Genomic DNA, 25,568 nt, shown 5'->3' with positions numbered 1-25,568 from the left:
TTCTTTAAGAAGATGCTGGAGCTTAGTCTTGTTGGCTTTGTGGTGTTATTTCTGTTCTTGAAGGACTTTATGAAGAGAGTTCTGTTTTCTGGCAATGGAGCTCCCATATTTGGGATATGAGGCTTCCCTGTTCATTTTTTAAACATGCAGGGGAATGATAAATAGTAAACATATGAAGAATTTTGTTGTAGATCACTGAAGTGTTATTTTGTGCTATAATAGACATACTGTTGTAATGGAGCTACCTAAAATTAGCAAAACTACTGAGTAAAAGTAAAATTCTATGTGGTATGATATGGACTGATATATTTTGACAGTGTCTTTGTTCTCTTTTCATCCAAATAGGAAATTGTAATTGTGTTCATTTACAATACCAAGGTTTGTTTCAGAAATAAAATAATATTCAACCTTTAAAAAATGCATAGTAGCATATTATTTACTGTGGTATAAAAGCATTAAGTACAAATATTCAGTATGAGTAGAGAATTCTTACTCCTGTTGAATAAGAATGTTGATTATACATATAAATTATATTTAATATAGGTTTAAGAATCTCTAATCTCATCCTTACCAAAAGGTTTCAGGTAGTCTCATTAAAACAGCAAGGAATTGGGGCACCTGGCTAGCTTAGTCGGTAGAGCATGTGATTCTTGATCTTGGGGTTTTGAGCCCCACATTGGGTGTAGAGATTAAGATTACTAAAAAATAAGGGGCCCCTGGGTGGCTCGGTCGGTTGAGCGTCCGACTCCGGCTCAGGTCATGATCTCACAGTTCATGAGTTCATGCCCTGCGTCGGGCTCTGTGCTGACAGCTCGGAGCCTGGATCCTGCTTCTGATTCTGTGTCTCCCTCTCTCTCTGCTCCTCCCCTGCTCACACGCTGTCTGTCTCTCAAAAATAAATAAAGATTAAAGAAAAAAAAGATTACTAAAAAATAAAAAATACAGCAAGGGATTATAGGTCAGTATTACAGTAATGTAAGAAAATCGCTCATGTGGTCGATGACTCTAGAAAAATTTTACAAATGAGAAAGATAGATGTACAAGTGAAGACAAACCAGGTATTACTTGAAGTATACTCTTTTAGTCAATAATATCGCAAAAACAATGTACACTGGTGGTGTAGATTTGCCCCATATAAGGAAACGAATAGAGAGCTTCATTAAGGAGTAAACTCCTTAGTGTTAATTTGGGCATTTAAAGAATTGAGGTTGGCATTGGGTATGGCATTGGCAAGCCTTCTTATTTTGGTAATATGTGATATGCCAACAAATTCCAGTGAGGTTCTGTTTCTTACCCTGAGTGTTCACGGAAACAACCACTGTTCTTTTGGACAAATCTAAGAGTAGGGGAGTATTGCTGAAAATTCAGAGCACATCTTACAATTCGAGTGTTTCAATAGCACAGACAGTGTAATGGACATTGGGGAAAGGATCTGAATTGAGAATGCTGTAATTATATTTGTGTATTTTAAGTGCATTAATAATAAGCACCCCTACAACATTGTCAAATTTTTACTTTGTTTTTTCCCACTTTTGGATATTATATAATTCTATTTTGTTTCTCCTGCATGTGAAAACAGGAAAATATATTACACATATTGTACCTTTTTTAAAGATTGAGGGGCGCCTGGGTGGCTCAGTCGGTTAAGCGGGTGACTTCAGCTCAGGTCATGATCTCTTGGTCCCTGAGTTCAAGCCCCGCGTCGGGCTCTGTGCTGACAGCTCAGAGCCTGGAGCCTGTTTCAGATTCTGTGTCTCCCTCTCTCTGACCCTCCCCTGTTCATGCTCTGTCTCTCACTGTCTCAAAAATAAATAAAACATTAAAAAAAAATAAAAAAAAAAAGATTGAGGTATAATTGATATACCTCATTAGTCATTAGTTTCAGTGTACAACATAATTTGATATTTATATATGTATATATACATACACACACCATGTATTCTTTATCCATTCATCAATAGATGGACTCTTAAGTTGTTTCTGTTGGCTATTGTAAATTAAGCTGCAGTGAACAGGGGGGGTACATACCATATTTTATAAGTGTAACCTGTAAGGCAGAATGCCTATGCTCAATGCATGTTTTTTTCCTCATATCTTAAGGAAGAGAGAGAAAATCCTTCAAAACGGAGTAGGATTGAACGTGATATAGATAATAATTTGATCACATCAACACCAAGAGCAGGAGAAAAGCCTAACAAACAGATATCTCGAGTAAGACGGAAAAGTCAAGTAAATGGAGGTTTGTTAATATTTAGATATTCTTCTATTAGGTCTAAGCAGAAATTTCACCTGACGTGTTTCTTTTCTGTTTTTAAAAATTGAATGTGTGTAATTTTTGCCTTATTTTGTAATCTCCTTTGTATTAAGTATTAGCATGAAATGAAATAAAAATTACCTCATATAAATATACTTTGATGAATTAAAATGACAAAGGCAGAACAACTGGCTTTATACTATTTATCATGAAAATGCATACAGAACAACATTTATGACCTCTAATAAATTCATTTCTTAAAGCAGTAATAATTGTGACTTAATTTACTGAAATAAGTACAAAGAATTTGTTTCTGGATCATGGAACTTCAGCTCAGAGGGGTCTTGGATCACTCAGGGGCAGTGATTCTTAATGAGGGGTTGTTTTGTCCCTAGGGGATGTTTGTTAATGTCTAGAGACCTTTTTGGTTGTCACAACCTATGGTGGGATTGCTACTTGCATCTAGCAGGTGGAGGTTAGGGATGCTGCTAAACATCCTACAATGCACAGGGCATCCTCCCATAATAAAGAATTGTCCAGCCCCAAGTCAGTAGTGCTGCTGTTGATAAATCTTGTTCTAGGTCAGTCTGTTATAGTATTGCTGAGAAGCTCCCCAAGTCCAAAAGAAGGAGAAAAACAAGAAGGACAAGCAGAGGAAGGTATAAAGAACACCACTTTAGAGCATGGGGTGCTGCGTTTTAAACACAACAGCAAGAATACCTTCCCTCTTTCCTCTCAATTCAATATTGTATCTCTAAATTTTGAACTATTAGGGAAAAAGAAAAGAGCTATAGCAGCAAAGAAAGAAAGAAATGTGGGTAGATACCAAGTAAAGTTGTGAAAGGTCAAGGATGATTAATCAAAACACATTTGTATGAATTTATTTTTATTGTTTATTTTCCAAAACCCATGAAACATTTTTATTAAGAATCTAAAAAAACAAAAGACAAAAAACCTATTTTTCTTAACCACTCTGAAATGGTGCCTCGGTATGTACATAAGTAATTTTTGCTATATACTATGCATAGTCTTCTGCTTCAGTATATATATGTTGCTGCTATTTATTTAGCTGTTATTCATTAGTAAGAAACTGGAGGGTCGGTTTTATGAAGTAGGCAGCATCCCAAAATGTAAATAAAGACACAGTCTTGCATTTGTGTTTTTGATGTTGTAACTTGCTTTACTTACAAAGAGTTTATTTCATTTTGTTGTAACTTGCTTTACTTACAAAGAGTTTATTTCATTTTCTGTTACACTGTGGAAGCCTATAGTCTACATACTAGAAACTTCAGTCTATATATATACTTCTAGATGTAAATGTGTTTTGTAGCAGTTATAAAACATTATAAATAAATAAATTTGTTGTAAAGATCATTTGATTTACCTCAGGATTTTTTTAAGTAAAGCTTTCTTAACATTAGTGTTCATCAGTTTTTATGAAGTATTTTAAGGGAAAAAATATTTTCCTAATGAATTGTTTAAAACACATTTCTCAAAGTCATGTTTTCTAGATTGCAACTTTTTTTTTTTTTTTTTTTTTTTTGCCTTAGAAGCTGGTAGTTATGAAGTGACAAATCAACATGTAAAACAAAATGGAAAATTAGAAGATAATCCTTCCTCTGGCAGTCCTCCAAGGACTACATTGTTGGGGACCATATTTTCTCCTGTCTTCAACTTTTTTTCACCAGCAAATAAAAATGGTAAGTATAAACTATTACCCATAAACCATAATCTGGGTTTAAAAATTAGTTTTCCTGGTTTTTCAAGAGATCTGTTTGATTTTACTGGAGTATTTTGTGAGCATCTTAGTTTGTTTTCAGCCTCATTAAAAATACACAGCTCCTAAAAGACTGTTTTTTTTTTAACGGACTGAAATACATGTAGGTTATGTTTAACTCTGTTGAAGTGCATGAACTCTACTTTCACTCTCCGAAAAGCTAGATGATAAACTCTGAGCTGGAAGGAAAATGATTTTTATGATACTTACTATGTATAGGAGAGAATCCAGAAACATTTTCAATATTCTAGATCAGTAAAGTAGAATTTGTTGAATATTTAAGTGAGCTGAAAGTAGGTCATTTTTTGTAACACATTTTATTTTTATTTTTTGTTTGCTTGATTTTTCCCCATAGGGGTCATTAATTTGGATATTTAGTAAAACTACTCTAATTCAAATGAAATGCCTTTGCAAAAGAAATTTGGATTGTTGCCCAGCATTTTTTTTAGGCTCCACACCCAGCACTGAGCGCAATGTGAGAGGCTTGAACTCACGACCCTGAGATCAAGAGTCAGATACTTAATCAACTGAGCCACCCAGGTGCCCCCCCCCCCCCGCCTCCCTCCCAGCCCTAGCATTTTATTTTTGTTTTTTGTTTTTCTTAAAAATTTTTTTAATGTTTATTTATTTTTGAGAGAGACAGAGTGTGAGTAGGAGAGGGGCAGAGAGAGAGAGACACAGAATCTGAAGCAGGCTCCAGGCTCTGAGCTGTCAGCACAGAACCTGACAACAGGGTTCAAACTCACAAACCATGAGATCATGACCTGAGCCAAAGTTGGACGCTTAACTGACTGAGCCATCTAGGTGCCCCTGGCATATTTTAAAAAAAGATAGCTAGTGTTCTTTTTTTATGAATAATTGTTAATTTCATAAATGATAATTTAGTCTTTATGTGAGGGCAGGAGATCTTGTCTTTATTTTTGCATCCACCATGTTGTTTGATAGTATGGGGCACATGGAAAATAGCCATTAAATGCTTGTTGCCTGATTATTTAAATTCTAATTTGAATATGTTTCTGGATGATAATACGATTTTTAAAATAGTGCAGAATAAAATAGTGCAGAATAGTGCACTATAAAATCTAGATGCTCTGGGGGATGAAAATAATGTATGTTAGCACATTTAAAAGGACTGTGAAGTCCTATAGTAGAAATAAAACAAAAAACTACCTTTAACTTTGTTTAACCCCATGTTTCCTAGACATGTATGATCCAGTGAACCCTTTTTTGTGGAACATCTGTTAACATCTTATGAAACTAGTGCCCCATAGACCAACTTTGGAAATAGCTGGTGTAGTGGGAAAAGAATGGGCTTTGGAATTAGAGAAACTTGTCTTAAAATTTCAGCTCTGCCGGGTGCCTGGGTGGCTCAGTCATTAAGCATCTCACTTCGGTTCAGGTCATGATCTCACAGTTATGAGCTTGGGCCCTGCTTGGGTGAGCACATGTTCCACTTTGGGTGACCTTGAGCCCCACTTTGGGTGAGCTTGAGCCAGTAAACATGAGCCCCACCTCTCTCTCCCTCTCCCTCTCTCTCTCTCTCTCTCTCTCTCTCTCTCTCTCCTTCTCCCTCCCCCTCCCCCTCTCTTCTCTCTGCCCCTTGCTCTCAACAACAACAAATCCTCCTCCTCTTCCTCCTCCTCCTCCTCCTCCTCCTCCTCCTCCTCCTCCTCCTCCTCCTCCTGGCTCTGCCTCTTTAGCTGTGTTACCTTGGTCTAGTTCTTTAAATTCTTGAGCCTCTTTGTCTGTGAGAGAGGATAATTATACTTAAATATGGGGCAGGGGCGATTTGAAGATTTCATGTCATTCATTTGAGTATCTGCTGTGTCCTGGCCATTGTATTAATCGCTAGAGATTCAAGGATATTTAACACATCCATGGTCCCTGTGCTCAAGGAGCTTAATTTTTTACAAGAGGGAGAGAGATCTATAAATAGGTATAATAAATTTTTATAAGTGCACTGATAGAGGTATGGGGTAGTATGGTATTCATAGGATGGAATGGTTCTATATTCTGACATCTCACAATAGTCTTTATAGAAAAGCTGAATCTTGAAAGGTGGTAAAGGGTATTCCAGGTAGAATGAGCAGCGTGAGCAAAGGCATAGTGTGTTTGAGAAACTGAAATTAGTTAGTTACAGATAGACCATTGGATTTGAGGAGTGCACAGGATGGTTAAGATAGTTACAAAGATGGCAGATCAAAACTAACATGGTAAGATATTTGAATTTTATCCTTGGTGGGGGATGACTGAAAGGTTTTAAACTGGTGAGTAAAATGAACAGATTTTTGTTTTCTAAAAATCACAATGTGTCAGCTACATTCTAAAAAGGTTGTGTTGGGGGAAAACAATTAGTAGACTTGTAGTCCACATGAGACTTCATGTAGCCTTAACTATGATATTAGAGAAAAGAAGAAGGATCAGAGATATAGAGTAGACAAATTTTGAGCACAGATTGGAGGTGAAAGAGACCAGAGATTAAGATGACACAAGGTTATTTTTTCAAGAGAGGTTAGGTTATAGGAGATAGGTGGGCCATACTGAGTTTGAGATGCTATGAAACAACCAAATAAAAATATCTGGTAGCCATTTGTCCTTCTTGTGTGGAGCTTAGAAACCTGGGTTTAAGTAGTAGACTATTATATTACCAGCTTATAGGTATCATTTGAAACTAATGGAGTAAATGTTCAGCAAACTAAGATCTTGGAATATATTTAAGGACTGGACAAAGTAAAAGAAAGCAACAAAGACATGGAAGAAGCCAGGAGATTTTGTGTCATAGAAGCCAAAGGAAAAGAGAATATCAAAACCCAGGGTCAAACAATTATAAAGATTGAAGGAAAGGAAATGAGTATTGAAAAGAGACTGCTGAGCCTGGCAATTACAAAGTTACTGGTTTCTTTTTTTTTTTTTTTAATGTATGTTTGTTTGTTTGTTTGTTTATTTTTTGAGAGCAAGAGTGTTAGTGGGGGAGGACTGAAAGAGGGGAGACACAGACTCTGAAGCAGGCTCCAGGCTCTGAACTGTCAGCACAGAGCCTGACACAGGACTCAAACTCATGGACCACAAGATCATGACCTGAGCCGAAGTTGGACGCTTAAACAACTGAGCCACCCAGGCACCCTAAGTTATTGGTTTCTTTTGCCAGAACAGTTTCAGGAGAGTGGCTGGAGTTGGAAGCCTAACACATTTGGGTTAAAAGAGTAAAATGGGAGTAAGAAAGGAAGCAGCAAATGTAGGTTACTGTTATGAACTACTTGACTATAAAATTAGAGAGGTTACCAAGTCTCGAGTGGTTTCTCTTTGTGAGAGACCAGCATGTTTTTAAGCCTCAGAGAGGAGTCTAATAGGAAGAGGTTGAAAATAGAAGGAAAATAACTGATGAAGAAAGTTTCTGGAGTCTGCTGACAATGATGAGATTATGGGAACAGATAGTAGAAGGATTAGAATGGAGAAGAGAGGGAAAAGAGATATTTTTCTCTAGTGCTAAAGGAAAGAAGCTGTGAAGGTGTGTGCGGAAATAAATGGGCAGAAGTTGGTTTTTGGTAAGTTACTTTTTCTTTGAAGGAGGAGATGGTGCCATGTGCTGAGATTCCTGGTGGCGGGGACTGAAGAGAACAGTGAAGGTTTAGAATGTTTGTTGTTGGGTATAATTAAAAGAAATACATACATAATCCAGTAAGCCTGTAAGTTACATTGATTCAAGAGAGATTTCTATGATGGGCGACATTTGAAAGACGAGGGAGCAAGAATACTGAAGCTGCTGGCTTGTGAGTGTATTAAGTGATATACCATGCAGTCTGACTAGATGAGAAGGGTGGGGAAGGGGCTGTTAAGGAATTGTTTGGAATGAGACTGGCCTTTATCAAACATGAAGGTCACATGTAATGGGAATATGAAATAGGTAATTAAAAGGTTAGGAAGTTGTGGTAGTGGATTGATACATTTGAACTTTAGTTTTCAGAGATGAACAGTTTCTTACTGTGAATGTCCAGGTTATGGTCATGGTACTTGCTAAAGAGAGCAGCGTGTATGAAGATGGAGCTTAAGAGCGCAAGACCTTTGATTAGTCTTAGGGATGAGTCATTGACATCCCCTGTAGTAACAACCAGCAGGTGTTTCATAGAGCTTTAAACTGGTAGCTAGGTGTTAAATTCGTCTGGTTGAGAGAGGATGCTGGCAACAGTTGGTAGAGGACAGCAGTGGGGATAAAGAAGAACTACAAAGCTAGGTGCCATCAGTCTCAAAGGAGGAAGGATTTTTGTAGTTAATAGAAAACCAATGATTTGGTGGCAGCAATGGAATAAATGAATTCTGATTCATTTAGTATGTTGAGTATGGAAGAATAAAGAGCTTTGAGGGGAAAGGTATCAGGAAGAGATTTTTTGGAAATAAGTCACATTTAAAGCTTTCAGGGAGAAGGAATGTTGTCTGAGAAAATTGAGAGTATGGGAGGTTGATTTTGTTTTTGAAAATGACATTTGGAGGATTCCATAAAGAAATAGAGTTGGGGTCATCTCATCGTGGAAGAAGAATTGGGTAGCAGGGTCATTTAGGTTGTGGCTGAGTATGATTAGGAAACTTACTTCAGTCTTTGTTACTGAGATGGAATAGTGTTAGGAAATTGTTCTTGTGTCTCTGAATAAAAATGTTCTGATGGTTAGGGTAACAGCTCATTCTTGGATAACTACCTCTGTCCACAGTGGCTAGGATGCTTACTTAGTACTGGACTGATTTGAGGATAATGAAAAATACACACACACACACACACACACAATGCCTAGCTCATAGTAGACACTTAATAAATGGTATTTGCTTTATTGAAAAGAAATTCTGTAATCAACAATACTGCGTTGTATACTTTGAAGTTGCATAGAGACTAGATCTTAGATTTTCTCACCACAAAAAATGATAACGATGTGGCAGGATAGAGGTATTAGCTAATACTAGGTTGGTAACCATAATGCAATATATAGATGTGTTAAATTAGCACATACACCTAAAACTTACACAATGTTGTATGTCCATTATGTCTCAATAAAAATTTTTTAAAGTTCTAAATTATGACTGTCTGTATAGCTGGATGTTTCTAAACCGAACACTCTAAAGAAAAATTTTGTTCACCAATAGCGCTATAGCTTGTAATAGTCTTTATTCCTCATTATTTGAAATATCTAGAAGAGACTCACTAAACAGTGATCATCAGCTCTATGTCTGTTGCATTTAGTTTTTCTAAATATTTATGAGTTTATTTTTCAATATTTAATTTTAGTTTTATTAAAATGTATTTGAGGGGCACCTGGGTGGTTGAGTCAGTCAGCCAGCTCTTGATTTTGGCTCATGTCATGATTTCAGTTTGTGGGATCAGGCCCCGTGTGGGGCTCTGTGCTGACAGTACAGAGTCTGCTTGGGATTCTTTCTCTCCCTCTCTCTCTGCCCCTCCCCTACTCGCTCACACTCTCTCTCAAAATAAATAAGCATTTAAAAAAAACCCTTTATTAAAATATATTTGATATACAACATTATGTAAATTTAAGGGTATAACATGTTGATTTGATACATTTATATATTTTAATATGATTGCCATGTAGCAATAATTAGCACCTCTATCACATTACATAATTATCCTTTCTTTTTAGTGGTTGGAATAATTCTAGTGTCAGCAAGTTTGAGGATTATAATACAATATTGTTGTCTGCACTCTATTGTGCCTTAGGTCTCTAGGGCTTATGTTTGCTTGCTATATAAGTTTGTACCCTTAAAAACATCTATCCTATCCTGCCACTCCCTTTTGATTTTTTAAATGATGGTTGTGAGTACATTGAATCTTAATTATAGGAACATCAGGATCTGATTCCCCAGGACAGGCTGTGGAAGCTGAAGAGATAGTAAAACAACTTGATATGGAACAGGTGGATGAGATCACTACCAGTACTACGACATCAACTAATGGAGCAGCTTACTCAAATCAAGCAGTTCAAGTGAGACCATCGATAAATAATGGTTTAGAAGAAGCAGAAGAAACAGTTAATCGTGATATCCCACCCCTTACAGGTGAAGAAAATTCCTTTTCTTATGCATCTTCATGAATTTAGAAAAATACGGTATTTATTTATTTTTATTTAATGTCAAATGCATATGTTTTTCTTCCTTGAACATAAGACAATTAAAATCGAAAATAAAACTTTCTCCCAGATATATAGTCATTTTGAAATTGAAAGTTTTTAGAAGGTTGTGTTGATTGAGAATTAATCATTTTACAGTTTAATTATTTGTACTGATCTTACTAGTTAGAGAAATTGAACACAAATAGCGAAATAGATGCTCATGTTTATGAGTATATTTATTGTAATTGCACCCAGTCTCAGACCCTTAAGTCTGAAGTCCCTACCTAACGGCAGCCTTACACCTTTGGATTTGTTGCATATATAGATGACATCCGCCCCCCCCCCAAGAAGCTTCTGTTCCTAGATCTTGCCCTGTATTCAAACTGCAGCCTAATTCTGGATCCTTATAAAAGCCTAACGTAATTGTTTGGTCCCTGAGCCACTTGTCATGGAAATGTAGAACACATGAGATCAGAATTTATTATGTCTGAGGGTTGTGGTATACAGATGCATAAAGCTAAAAGATGAAACTGTTCCATCATACTTAAAAGCAGAAATAAAATTGAGGACGGTCATCGTTTCTCAGAGGGACAAGATCTTAGGCTTTTATTTTAGATTAAAAAAAATTTTTTTTCATGTTTATTTTTTTATTTAGAGAGAGAGAGAGAGAGAGAGAGAGAAAGCATGAGCAGGGGAGGGGCAGAGAGAGAGGGAGAGAGGGAATCCCAAGCAAGTTGCACAGAGCCTGATGTGTGGCTCAATCTTACACACCATGAGATTGTGACCTGAGCTGAAATCAAGGAGTCAGACCCTTAACCAACAGCCACCCAGGCACTCTTAGATTTGTTTATTTCTTATAATGCCAGACATTTGCACATATGTATTGGTTCAGAAATGTAGTTTGGTGTAAGGAAGTAGAATAATGTTCTTCCCTTGAATATAAAGGAGAAACTTGAAAAACTACAATCCGAACAGCTGAAAACATTTAAAGAAAAAATGCATACAATTAAGAAATTTCTATATAGTGCAACCCAGTCATACCAATATGAAAAGTGACATAAAATAGGAAAGATTTATTTTAACTTGGTCGAATAAAAGACTGGGCTCTGTAATGTTAATATCTGTAATGTTAAATTATAATGTTGTAATTTAAGAATAATATTGAATCTGACAAGCAAATCAGTATGGTGCACATAGTTCATTTTGGGTGGTTAAGACTTGCAAATGAACCTACTCTTGACCTGTCATTTTATGCTCATTACTTTGCCAATGTTTAAGCTAGTGAATTGTAAAGTAGACTAAGTCCAGGGCTTTGGGCCTCGTGTTTGATGTTTGTTCTATATTTTTGTGCTGCTGTATTTTTTTTTTTCCCTGACAACTATGAAAATGGAGAAGGGATTTCTATAACCATAGTGATTTCTAGAGGGGAAAAGGAAAATTTAGTCCTGTTGTCTCATTCATTCATTCATTTAGTCCCCTAACATTTATTGAACATCTATTTTTTGTGATGGGCATTGTTTATGAAGATGAATAAGATAATGCTTCTTGACCCTGAAGAGTGAATGATCTAATTGATGAGCCAGGTATACACAAAAATTACTGTACAGTGTGGTGAGTGCTGTTACAAAATAAATGAGCAAAATAATGAGGTGGCATATTATATTTACTCTGGGAGTATCATGACAGGAGAGAAGTACAATTTTTGCTGATCTTAAAAGATGAGTATGAGTGACAAAGATTGTTACTTTTCCTTAAGAACTAAGCCAAAGAGAACAAGACAGAAGGAGGCTGGCTCTACCATTTACTTAGCTTTGTGACTTTAGACAATTTAAGCTCACTTGAGTCAGTTTTCTTAGCTTTAAAAGGTAATAATAATTCACGGTTTTAAAGGCTAAATGGGATGAAAGAAGAAAAATGCTTAGCATGAAGGCTCTCAAATATTACTTCCTTTCTCCCTTTTTCTGAGGTTAACAGGAATTTGAAACAGAAGTGGTTAGAAGTTATATTTTTCTATTAACCCTTGTGCTAATGAACTGTCATTGGCATAAAGTTATTACAGATGGACAAAAATTATTATTTACATCTGTCATTCACTGAACATACTATGTTACAAGGTAATTCATACATAAGAAATTAATATATCATAATAGCAAAAATGATTTCTTTTTGTCCTGAAAGACTATTATCCACCAATATTCCATTCCTATAGACAGATTACAGCAGTTTTTACCGTGTTCCACTATTTTAGTCCTTTTGGGCTACTGTAACAAACTACCATAGACTAGGTGGTGTATACACAGCAGAAATTTATTTCTCACAGTTTAGGAGGCTTGGAAATCCAAGATCAAAGTGCCAGCAAACTCAGGACCTGGTTAAGGGCCTGCTTTCAGGTTCATAGACAACTGTCTTCTCATGCATCCTCACATGGCAGAAGCTATGTGAGTTCTCTGGAGTCTCTGTTTTTTGTTTTTGTTTTTTCTGTAATGTTTGTTTATTTTTTTTATAATTTAAAGAAATTTTTAATGTTTATTTTTTAGGGGGGGGGGAAGAGAATGAGTGGGAGAGGGGCAGAAAGAGTGGGAGACACTGAATTCCAAGTAGGCTCCAGGCTTTGAGCTATCTGCACAGAGCCTGATGCGGGGCTTGAACTCATGAACCATAAGATCATGACCTGAGCCAAAGTTGGACGCTTAACCGACTGAGCCATCCAGGCGCCCCATTGTTTGTTTTTGAGAGAGTGAGAGAGAGAGAGAGAGACAAAGGATCCAAAGGGGCTCCGCACTGACAGCAGAGAGTTTGATGTGGAGCTTGAATTCACAAACCACGAGATCATGACCTGAGTCCAAATTGGACGCTTAACCAACTGAGCCACCTAGGTGTCTGTCCCTGGAGTCTCTTTTATAAGGGCACTGATCCTATTCATGAGGGCTCCCCCCTAATGACTTCATGACATCCTAAAGTCTTCACCTCCAAATACCATTTTGGGAGGACACAAACATTCAGTCTGTAGCATCCAACTTAAGCTTTTGTCTAAAACATTACCTCTGACTAATAATATTATCTTTTGTCTTCTTGAATTTAAGTTGTAATTATTGTCTTAGAAAATTCCCAGCAAGGTTTTTTATTTATTTACGTAATCTCTACACCCATTGTGGATCTCAAGCTCAAGACCCTGAGATCAAGAGTCCTACATTCTTCTGACTTAGCAAGCTAGGTGCCCCTTCCAGCATAATTTCTAAAGCTCTGTCAGTTGATAGAATTTTAGCTTAAACATATACTGGACCATGTGTCATGGCATATAGAATTGCTTCATGATTATTTTTAGGTTGCTTGTAAATTAGAAGTAAAATAAAGCCTCCCCTGAAACAGTGGTTTCTAAATAGAACAGCATTTCTTAACTTTTAAAAGATTTTAGATAGCCTTGAGGTTCCTGGGAAAATGTACATACAACATAAGTGCACAAGGGGGGTTCATGAACCTCTTAAAGAATGTTCATAGATCTCAGGTTAAAAACTACCTTTGGGTCTATTGTCACACATATATATTGACTTCCTATGTATGTACAAGGTACTTTGAAAAATGTTACTGCTGCAAGAGGCAGCATGAAGTTTTTATGGTTACACATATAGACGCCATTCAGTTAGAAATTGAAGTTTGGTGGAGTATATTTTTCTAGCAATAAGTAGTAAATTTTTTCTTTGCTATTAGGGATTTTAATTCTACTAGCCATGATCTAGCTTGCCATTTTATCTGTAATGGCAGTTTTTTCCTTTGCTTCTGGAGTTAAGAAATTTGTGTTAAGAAATATGTGTTAAGAAATTTGCTTTGAAATACTGTTTACAAGTTATTTCTGTCATATCTTTAACCTAAAATACAGAAGGGGTCAGGAAAATCTTATATAAAATCAGTAAAAATGTATACTCATAGTGAGTTAAAACTAACATATTGTTTTTCCTTTTATTAAATAGCACCAGTAACTCCAGATAGTGGTTATTCGTCAGCTCATGCAGAGGCCACCTATGAAGAAGACTGGGAAGTATTTGACCCGTGAGTTTTTTGTGGTTTTTTTTTGTCTTTTATTTTCCTTTCGCTCTTGGAGCAGAATGAAAGTGTGTGTGTGGAAGGATGGCTCAATGGTATATTGCAAAGAACATGTGACCCTTAGGTATTAATAATTTTACTGGGTTACTGAAGTACTAATTTATATATTTTCAGTTTTATTTATGTTTCATAGGTTTGGTTTACTAGGTTAAATGGATATTATTTAATTGAAGATTTATTTTAAAAAGATTTAAATATGAGCTGAATTTAGTAATATGTTTAATATTATTTATAAAAAATAGAAATGTTGAGATTTTTAAAAAAATTTGATCTATAGGTATTATTTCATCAAACATGTTCCACCACTGACAGAAGAACAGCTAAATAGGAAACCTGCTCTTCCATTGAAAACAAGAAGCACACCAGAATTCTCCCTAGTTTTAGACCTGGTAAGTATATTATCTATAGAGGTAGGGAAAGTAAGTTAAATTTATTTTTTAAAATACTAGCTGAAAATAACTAAAAGGATACAATTGAATGAATAGGCTTACACATTTACTAAACATGTCCAAGATGTTCTGAAATGTTTTTATTTGAAGTATAGTATAATGCCAGGATCCACATTTGGTTGGTATCAGGTACTCTTTGAAAATAAGTTAGGCTTTCATTTTTGTATTTAAATTGGTTCTTTCCCCCATATTTCTGGAACCCTTGTGATTTTTTTTGAAAAATTTCCCAATAAATTATTATTTGATTTCATGCTTAATGAAATATAATTTGATTTCACCTTTTTTGGGGGGGAGGGGGAAGGGGGTCGTGGTTAGGATTATGTTTCCCTGAAGGACCAAATATTATCTGTGTCCCAATGAGTTAACTTTATGCAAGATTATAGTTCTTTTCCTGTTCTTATTTTTGTGTATTGTCTAATATCAATAACTTTATTAATAGACTCCCCAAAGCATGAGCTCTGAATGCTAATAAAACCTTTGATATGTTTTCTTGGTATGTTAAAAATTTATGTTTTAGGATACCAAAAGAGCTTTGAAAAATGAACATCTACCTCTTACATAATACTGGAAACAATTTATTATTTAGCCTTTGTTACTGGTATCCTATAATTGGAGATGTGGTTTACTTCTCATAAAATTTTTTTCTTGAGGAAAATATCATTATTTTAAATCTTAACTAGGATGTATAGTTCTTTTTTGAGAGTTCACCACCTTAGCCTTTGCCTAGCCAAAGAGGTGTAAGAGAGGTATTCAGAGGTCCTAAGTATTAAGGTATTTATTAGAAGATAAGTATAAAGAGAAAAATTTTGAAACTGATTATGAGTAGTTTAGATGTGATGTGCAAGTTAGTGGAAAAACTGAAAAAAGATTTTGCTAGATTTTTGTGTTAGGAGTTGATATGGTCATCATAGCAAGTTTGACCATATAATTTTTAATCCAGTTTAAAGGTAAATAGAGAAGGAAAGCTAGGAATTGGCTGAGCATAAATGAATAATTTTATAAAAGTAAATGAAGAATGATAAAAATTTAGATAGTGTGTAAATGAAGTAGTAGAATTAGTTATTCAATTGTAGGAAAGAGGATACTGGTTTTTTTTTTAAGATGATAAGACAGTACCTTGAAATGTGTAGTCTGATATGCTATTAAAAGAAAATGAGGCATATCTAGAGTATTTTTTGCTCTTTGCCTCCCCAGAGTTAACTTTAGGTTAAAAGAAACACTCCAGCTAATAAGATGTGGAATCACAAGGTATGAACATTTGTGTTTCATTTTAATTCATTTTAAATGCATTGAAAAATTTTGGGGGTAGTCACTGGCAGCTTTTTAAAAGAAAGGCATTTTGTCATTTAACTACAAATAGACCTCCTATTTGTATTCGGTATTTAAGAAATATGAATATTTGCACATATCTTAGATTGAATGATCCTCACCTTCTTATCCTCTTAATGAGAAAACAGTTTGGTGATCAAAGATGAGAAGTCTTCATTGACTGCTAATTTAGTTAAATCATGTTTATGTCTGAAACGTATTCAACAGATACTAAGACATCCATTTTATAAAATAAAAGTCTTTATAAAAGATTTAAGGATAAGGAGCTATGTGAATAGAATATATGTAATTTTAAAAATAATTAGATTCTAAACTTTCATTTGTTATTTGTTAAATAAAAGGAGTATGGATTATACTTATCAGAAAGTTGGCAAGTGCAGAACTCAGAGCAGTGGTTCTCAAACTTGAGCATTCATTGGAGTCACATAAAGGGTTTATTAAAATATGGATTGCTGAGCTCCTCTCTCCTTCACCCCCTTCTGAAGTTTTTGAATTATCGTAAGTGGAGCTGGAGAATTTGCATTTCTAACTAGTTATTTGCCTTTCTAACCCAGAAGGTGGTGATACTTCTTGCTGGTCAAGGGACCATACGTGAGAACCAGTGGCTTAGAAAATTCTATCCCAAATTGCTGTGCCACACACAGCAATATGATAAATATAAAATCCCACGTATGAATGAGTACTTTAATAAATGTTTTTGGTGATCATGGGTACATAAAATTATCATTTGAAATTTCTTTTAGTATCTTGGTTTATTCAGTATGTGTTTTTTATTTTAAGGATGAAACACTAGTACACTGTAGTCTAAATGAGCTAGAAGATGCAGCACTTACTTTTCCAGTCCTTTTCCAAGATGTCATTTATCAGGTAATTAAAAAAATTTTTTTAACTTCTTTTTTGGCCTGTTAGATAATGTTCTGAACCAAGAAATCTTTTGTAATTTTGTGTGTGTAAAATTTAATGTGTTTTTTTCCTAATGAGTTTCATCAATATATTACTGATTTATTAACACAAAGTAGCATCATGCTAAATAATTACATAAAACATTAAATGTTACCCAAAACGTGAACCTTTTCTTAACCCAGTGATCTCTGCTAGTTTCATAATCTGTTTGCCAGCAGGTGGAGGCAGAAGCACTGACATCATAGATCCCCAAGAAGAACTTGCCAGGTTAACACCTGGTGTTTTGTTTTTATGTGTGTTTTCCCCCAAAATCTAGTTAGTGTAAAGAAAACTCATTCCTTGTTGGTCATTTTTATTTCCTTTTGTAGTAATATAGTCTGTAGATGGCAGTTTGGTATATCTGCTTTATATCAATCACAGAATTCTAGGACATTTCCAGTTACTGCTTTAAAAATCTGGGTAAAAGCATTTCTCCCTCATCTGTGTTGATGGACAGGTAACTGTGCAAAATACAAATATCATTTATCTTTCATTGTGAATTATGTTGTTTGGCCATAGCTTTTACTTTACGTTTGAGATTTTCCTGTCATAAAATTTGAATTAATTAACATATATGAATACACTTTGAAAATTGCAAAGTGCCTTTCTGTGGTGGCGGCTGTTATTTAATTAGCGTTACCTTCATCCATACTAGTTGTTGAAGGATTGGGAAAGGTCAAAAAGTTTGTTCTTTGTCAAGAGGAAGCCAACCCAAGGATTAAATAAAGCCACAGAACATTTGCCATGTGGATGATGAAAAGGTGTTTATGGTTGTTTATGTGCTCTTAATAGGCAGTTAGAATGTGGGTATAGTTTTCTTAGCACATGATAGTTACTCTCTTTTGGGAATCATAAAATTTCATAATTAAATAGAAGTTTGTGGTTCAGGATTTACTTTACCGACTTCATCTTGTAATGAGTCGTAAGAGGATTTACTTTAGCAGTTATGTCAGTTCTAGTTTAACCTAGTTAGTCATTGTAGGCATGCTAATATCTGAGTACTATATTCATTTCCCTTCTATGGAACCTGATTTTAGTTTTGATTTTTGATCAGAGAGTGAACAAACTATACATAAATATAAGGGATTTTAAGATTTTTGTATTCGTTTTTAACTGGTTATTATTTGGTTTAAGGTAATCTTTTTTCTTAATAAGACATTTTCTGCCAAATAGGTTGTTCTTGTTTAGTTCATGTTAAGGACAGGAGTCTTCTGGTAAATATAAATAGTATAGCAGTATCTTAATAGGTTTGTCTTTTTAGCTTGATTACCATGTTTTTTTGTTCAAAATTCCATTCAGGCTTTGAATTTGGAAAGGAAAGTTGTCATTTGAAAAATATTAAATCATTATTTTGGGATGACTTCTTAAGCTTTCTGGTTTGAAATTTATTTCTTGCAGATAGTTTTGGTCTGTATGTCATTTTTAATAGTGAAATAAACTTGGAAATTGGAGGAGTTTGATTCTTTCCTTTCATGAGCATTTCTTTTCATTGTGACCATAAGGTTGAATTTTTTTCTTGCTGCTTTCACCATTTCTGCTTTAATTCTCTTCTTTTTAATAAAGTTCTTATTATTTTTATGTGGATCTGGATAGTTGTCTTATTTTGAATAAAAGGCTTCTAGCAGTGCATATGACTAATACTTAGAAAAACTATGTATGTACTGCATCTACCTTTGTGTAATTCAAAGAACTTTTTTCTTTCATATTCTGAGTTAAATTTTCTGAAACTGAAAAATGATCTAGCTTAAATTAGGAGCAGTGAGCAGGAAGTTTGAATCTTCCAAGTTATAGGGATGATTGCATTTTAATATTATTTATTAGTTACTACATCATAAACAGAGTTTAGTCCCCCTTTAGTAAATTTTTGAGGATGTCCGTAGTTAATGTTGGGTACATTCCTTTGGATTTCTGGTTTTGGCATAGCCATTCTGTCTGCTTTTTAAAAAATAACTTTGAAGAAATCTTGGGTTAGGGTTCCCCCAGTTTTCAGACCAGCAAGCTCCCTTTAAACAGGGAATGATGTCTTTTAAACTTTCAGTGGTGTTGTCTCCATCTACTGGCAAAGAAGAAATATACACAAGGGTCTGAGATGATCTAAGAGATTTTGGAGAAACCACATTATTAGGTAAGATGTAACTTACATATTTAACCACTGCAATATAATGTGGCCCACTTAAAGGTTAGAAACCTGTAAAATACTGTATATACTCTTAAAAAATAATTTATTGAAGTGAAATTCACAACATAAACCATTTTTAAATGAACAGTTCCATGGCATTTATCTGTATACTGATGAATATGTCAGTTCCATAGCATTTATGTATAAATTCTTAAAAAATAAAATTGTAATGTTAAGATAGGATCAAATTCTTCACCTGAATCAACGCCAGATAAAGTGTCCTCTTGGGACTTACTTTGCTTTTGGTTTCTTTTTGTGGTAAGTTTGTTATGGTTGGCCTATATCTAATTTTAAATCTACTTGTTTTTTTTTTCTTTCTTTCAAAACAGTTTAAAGTGTAAATTGTTTTACATATGTTTAATAATCGTCTATATCAGGGGTTGGCAAACTTTTTCCTGTACAGGGCCAGTTTTTAATATTTTAGGTTCTGTAGTCTTTGTTCCAAATATTTTTTTTTGCCATTGTAGCATGAAACTAGTCATAGACAGTAAGAATGTAATCAAATAAACATGGCTTTGTCCCAGTAAAACTTTATTTACAAAAATAAGTGATGTATTTGGCCCATAAGCCATAGTTTGCTGACCCTTGGTCTAATAATTGTGAGAGTATATACAGTAAATTTACATACTCAAATTCTAAGTGGAAGTAAGTAATCAAATGTTCATCAAAATTCTTGTTAATATATAGAGAAATTTAAAACTAGATCCACTATAATCTGGTTGTGGGCTTTCTTAGTTTTTTTTCAGATGAAAGTTTGAGGGAAATTTAAGGTGACCACTATTCACATTTAAAGACTGCCTGACTCCATGGTATATACTCTCCTTTTGATTGATAAGTAGGACTCAACTTACTTAATGCAAGTCTCAGAATTTTTGAGCAGGTAGATCATTCAAGCCTCAATTTAGTATTTTGAGTGTATTTGAATTCCATTTCTCTGGGAGATTCAAAAAAACTAAAAGATTCAACTCAAAATTTGATACATGTTACTAATACTATTTGGATAGACAGATTTAGTTTGTGTAGATGGAGAGAAAAAGTCATTCTTTAAAGTGAGTTTTTAAAGTGAGGGTATGGCACTCAAAGAGGCAAAGTGTATGGATTTTTGTTTGGGTCTTTTTTTCCCCCTTTAAATTGGTTGTTTTTCCATGAAGTGTTTTACAGTTAGTTATTGGGAAAACATTATTTATTCTTAGAATTGTACAGATGCATTTGATACCTGGAAAAACAAGTGCATGATCAGTTCCAATCCACATATTTAATTTTTATATTTAGCTTATATTGACACGTTGTCAGGAAATCCATCTCGTGGTGTTACTCAGTTAAGAGGTCTCCACTGTATTTAGTTTCTGTTCCTGCAGATCCACCAATTCAAGACTCTAGGTCATCTCACTCCCTCTTCCATCCAGAAGATGACTTCTATCCACAAGCAGGACTGAATCAAAAGACAGATTTTTCACTTAGCTCTTGAGCTGAACCACCTCCTCAATGACCTTCCTCTATCTCCATCAAGAACTGGAGCTCAGTTTTTTGAAGATGTAATAGAGCTACTCAGCCCAAACGTGGCTAATTGAAGACAAAAAGAAGATGCCTCATATGTTTCACCACAGTGCAGCCAAACGTAACTGTGCTGTCCAACTCCTCATTCTGTAAAGTATGGCAGGGGCATCTGATTTTTGACTCTGTTCACCAATAAGACTTTAGCCAGTCAGTGGCTTTCTGAAGATCAGTAAAATCATCAAACTTTGGGTCAGCTGTCCAGAAATCAGATTGTGGTAAGCACTCAAGGAGAGATAGGATCTGTAGGGAGCTACTTGATAAAGGATGCTTTGTTTTATTAGTAGAGGTTGCTTTTATGGGAAAAGTTGGGGGGAGAGGTGGGCGGGAAACCCCACGTTTAGCAAAGCTTAGACTTTTCCCCATCACTATAGTTTGTTTTTTTTTCTTGGGAACCTTACAGCCTAGGATAATTTTCATAAGGATCTCAAATATTTTATCCCACAGAACAAGAAAAGTAGAGAGTCAGTGGCTTCTATCTCTTCTGTATAGTCTTTCTTAGAAAAGTCAGCATTATTTTTGCTTTATGGAGAAATAAGCAATCGTGTAAAGGAAGAGTTTTGTAGTAAATACCTAATCAAGTTTTTCTTCCTCTCAAGCTCTGACTTAAATTGACATTAACCAAGAGGCATTTTGTTTCGACCTTCATAAAGCATAATTTTTGTTGTACAAAAGGAGTGTTTATAATATACCTTAAAAAGAACATTTGGGGTTCATGGACACTTAGTATTGAGGATTAAGGTAATATTTTAGCTGGTAGGGAACAATACTGTGATAACTAATTGTAGGTTAATATTAAAAGTAATTTTAAAGTAACTTTCCTATCCTTATTAGTAAGTATAACTAGTCATTGGTCTATTTTTTTTCATTGTAATTATTCATTATTGATTTTTTAGGTTAAAAAAAGAAAGAACAAACCTATAGTTAGCTGCCTCTCAAAGGTGATAAAGTGTATTTCATGGGGACCTCTTTGTATTCTTTGTAAATGTATCTTAAAATTAGAGGCAGTTCCTTAAAAAAGCATGGAAAATTCTTGTTCAACAGCTGAAAATGTGCTGCAAATTTAGGAGACGTGACAGTTAATTACTAAGCATATTAAATCATTTAGGCAGTTTAGAGCTTGTTATTAAAGGCAGCATTTTTTTACTAAAGTGACCTTTTTTTGCTTTTAAAATGATTAAACTTTATTTAAATAAAATCAGCAATAGTTTATATATATAAAACATATATATATGCCAATTTTTATTTGAAAATTATGCTTCATTGCTAACTTACATATATGGATACCTTAAGTTTCATTTTATCCCATGTAGACTCTACAGGAAAATTCCTTTCCAGATTTATTTCTACTTAGTGTAATGTTTTACAGAAGTTTTTAGTGTGGGGATTTTTGATTTTATTATTTTTTATTTTGATGTTTTAGTATTTACCTATTCATTTTCAGATTGATCTGCCTACAAATACTATCCCCAGCAGCCATCTACCTCTTGTTGGAATTGTGTTAAGCAAAGGATGAGTGTAATGTCACCCGGGGGTTATAAGGTTGAGGTCTCTGCAGGGCCTACCTGAGCAACCCTCTTTCTATGAAGAGGATTTGGGTTTTGTCTCTGTGCTCTAGTATTGATGCTAAGAAGGTGTTAACTAAGTTAAATAGCGAAGCTATCAACTGATGGAACTCCTGATTATCTTCTCTCTCCTAAAAGTGTAGATTGCAGCTGTAGGGCTTTCTTTTTCAGTTAGGTTGCCCAGTTCTGTCCCATAGAATCATACTCATTCCAGCTATTCTCCTTATGACTGATTAATAATAAGGTGGATAAGTAATAGTCGTTGGCATTCTCCATGTGCCAGGCACTGTTCTAGGTGCTTTACATGTATTAACTTAATCTTCACAACAACCCTATGAGGTAGGTACTCTTATTTTACTCATTTTATGTATGAGGAGACTGAGGTGCACAGAAGGGTTAACAAATTGACAGTCACTTGTTATACCTGTGGTATCTATCTACTCATGGTAAGATTTTTCAGTTATATGTAGCATCTCATTCATCACATTCCCCAGGATTATTGGTTTTCTACTGCCTTAAAGTCTTACTTGGGCACCTGTGTGGCTCAGTCAATTAAGCCAATTAAGTTAATTAAGTCAATTAAGTCAATCATGAGGCCATGATCTCATGGTTAGTGAATTTGAGCCCCGCATCAGGCTCTGTGCTTGTAGTGCAGTGCCTGCTTAGGGTTCTCTCTCCCTCCCTCTCTTTCTGCCCCTCCCCCACGTGCATGTGGGCTCGCTCGCTCGCTCTCTCTCTGTCTCTCAAAATTTAAAAAAAAAAAAAAAAGTCTTACTGCTGATTAAGTAAATAGCATTTACCAATCATCTTTTTATTTAAAGGGTGCCATACTCTTAAGTGGAGGAGTCCCACAGAATTGACTGTTTTTTTGTGGGGTTTTTTCTGAACCTATATCAATATGTGGCTCCTGGCTGCCTCAGTCAGTAGAGCATGTGACTCTTGATCTTGGGGTCATGAGTTTGAACTCCATGATGGGCATAGAGATTACTTAAAAAAATTTTTTTTAATAAAAATAAACCTGTATCAGTATAGCAATAAATTCAAAAGATATCATGGAATAACTATTAAAAGATGTTTCTTTTTGAATATGTTAAGGTTATATTATCTGTGCTGAAAACTATTTAGAAATACTTTTTCTTAAAAGATTTACATGTAAGAGTTTTTTGTTTTTGTTTCTTCCTTATTCAGTTGCCCACAAAGTGAAGCTGCTTTGGGGGTTTTCTTTTCCATCTCCTCCTCCTCCTCCTCCTCCTCCTCCTCCTCCTCCTCCTCCTCCATCATCTCCTCCTCCTCCTCCATCTCCTCCTCCTCCTCCATCTCCTCCTCCACCTCCATCTCCTCCTCCACCTCCACCTCCATCTCCTCCCTCCTCCTCCATCTCCTCCTCCTCCTCCATCTCCTCCTCCTCCTCCATCTCCTCCTCCTCCTCCTCCTCCATCTCCTCCTCCTCCTCCACCTCCATCTCCTCCTCCTCCTCCTCCTCCTCCTCCTCCTCCTCCTCCTTGTTCTCCTTTTTCTTCTCTTGCTTCTGCTGCTTCATTCATGTTGTTAAAGTTATATATGAAATTTCTTTAAAAAGTGAAATTACGTATGAAATTAGATAAGGTTTGGTAAACAAATAGAGATTATTCAGTATATATAGCTTGACATTGAATATTTGGTCATGAATTTGAATTTAGACAGGCTACCACAAAATATTTATAATCATTTTATAACTAGATTGCTATTTTGGTGACTGCTTTTATTAAATTCAGTTTTATTAACCATTATGGCCTGGTAGGATTATCTACATACACAATTACAGGACATTCTCATTGTCTTAACACTAAAGAAAGTACAGGCCATCAGGTATTTGTTCATCTCAAGGAATCTTGATGTAATGTAATATTTTCTGTTATACACATTACTTTTTCTATATAAAATTTAAACTTTAGTAAAATCAATCTACAAGATCATATAAGATTAGTTCCATTATCACAGTTTTGCAGGTATTTCTGGTAGATTTTATTTTTAAAGTTTTATATAATGAACATATTCATAAATCCCTATCTTTGGGTAGTCAGTGCTCTTTAAGACATGTCTTTGGGTATGGTATTTTTATACAATAATTGTTTCTTTATAGCATTCTGCATTATTTTTAAAGTTTTGACATTTTAAAAATGCATATTGTTTAGTGATGGATTAAAACTATTTGTAGGGTAGATAGAATAATTGCTGTATATTTGGAGGGACATATGTATACCAGACTGAAGTGAAACTTTTAGCCTATTACATTTGGGAGACTACATGATTTTGAAAAGTTACAGGTTTGAAGAAGGATGGTTGTTGGTGAAATACTAAGTAGGGAAAGAATGTGGAAAAAGGGAAATAGGCAGCTCAGGACAAGAATCTTTGTTATGAGAAAGGAGAAGAAAAATATAATTATGAGCATCTGTGGAATAGATTTTGAAGCATTTTGGAGGCATGCCTCTGTGCATTTGTACATTTCTATATCTCTGTGACCTAACATAATAAGTGATCATAGTCTCTTTGTATTATATATACCTTAACAATTGTTCTGTTTCCTACTAGACAGTACTTAGTGTTTGACTGTTATATATTTATGCTTTAATATATCCGTCCAAATGACTTAGACCATGCTGGCCTTGTGTCTCCATTTCTATTTTTCTTTCTGAGATTTTACCTTTGTAGCACATAGCAGAACCTCCACCTCTGCTCACTGTTATTTTGTACCTTTCTATATTCTCTTTCCCACTAACCACATTAATTTCTGTGTATATATTTTAATCCTGAATGACCTTCCTGTTCAAATAGTGAATATGTTTTGGGGATAAGAACTTTTACAGCCAACAATTATTCTATTCTCATGGTAAGGAAATAATTTAGCAATATATTCCCCCATCTTCAGTACTACCTTTTTGCATCCTCTGTAAAGTAATGTCGTTTTAAGATGTATTTTTATATTAAGAATGGTCAAAGTAGTAAGTACAATGTATAATGAAGTTACAGTTTTGATTTAATATGGAAGTCATGTATAAGAAGTTGGAAAGGTCACCTTTGTATAGTGTTCCACTTACTATGCTTGGATAATACCGTTTACATAGAAGTATTCCTCTGAAATGGAAGTGTGTTAGGGTTCAGAGGAAGCAAATCCCAAATTACAGAGGCGTTCCTTAGCTTATAGTGTGGAGCAAGTGATAACAGGGATATTGAGACCAAATGAAATCATTTACATAAATGCAAAAATAACATATTGTTTAATTAAATGTATGTAAACGGTAAACTTTCTTAGCAACAAACAAAAGGCTCTG

At 34.9% G+C, this 25,568-nt stretch overlaps 1 protein-coding gene across 3 annotated transcripts in view; it reads left to right on the top strand.

The window, feature by feature from the left end:
- The window catches only part of CTDSPL2 (CTD small phosphatase like 2), an 82,593-nt gene that overhangs the window by 44,446 nt on the left and 12,579 nt on the right, over positions 1-25,568 (top strand). For 2 of the 3 annotated variants that reach the window (XM_053889106.1, XM_019442275.2), the window contains exons 3-8: positions 2,101-2,239; positions 3,805-3,954; positions 9,870-10,085; positions 14,107-14,185; positions 14,517-14,628; positions 16,798-16,884. In XM_053889106.1, coding sequence (XP_053745081.1) covers positions 2,101-2,239; positions 3,805-3,954; positions 9,870-10,085; positions 14,107-14,185; positions 14,517-14,628; positions 16,798-16,884 — 783 coding nt within the window. The remainder of the gene's footprint in view (positions 1-2,100; positions 2,240-3,804; positions 3,955-9,869; positions 10,086-14,106; positions 14,186-14,516; positions 14,629-16,797; positions 16,885-25,568) is intronic. The other variant, XM_019442277.2, reaches the window with a different exon arrangement.

This window comes from Panthera pardus, unplaced genomic scaffold (assembly GCF_024362965.1).
Source record: "Panthera pardus isolate Hobbes unplaced genomic scaffold, ASM2436296v1 HiC_scaffold_24, whole genome shotgun sequence".
In the NCBI taxonomy this organism is placed as follows: Eukaryota; Metazoa; Chordata; class Mammalia; order Carnivora; family Felidae; genus Panthera; species Panthera pardus.
Note: the sequence above shows the minus strand (reverse complement) of the source record. Positions and strands in the feature narration are given on the sequence as shown.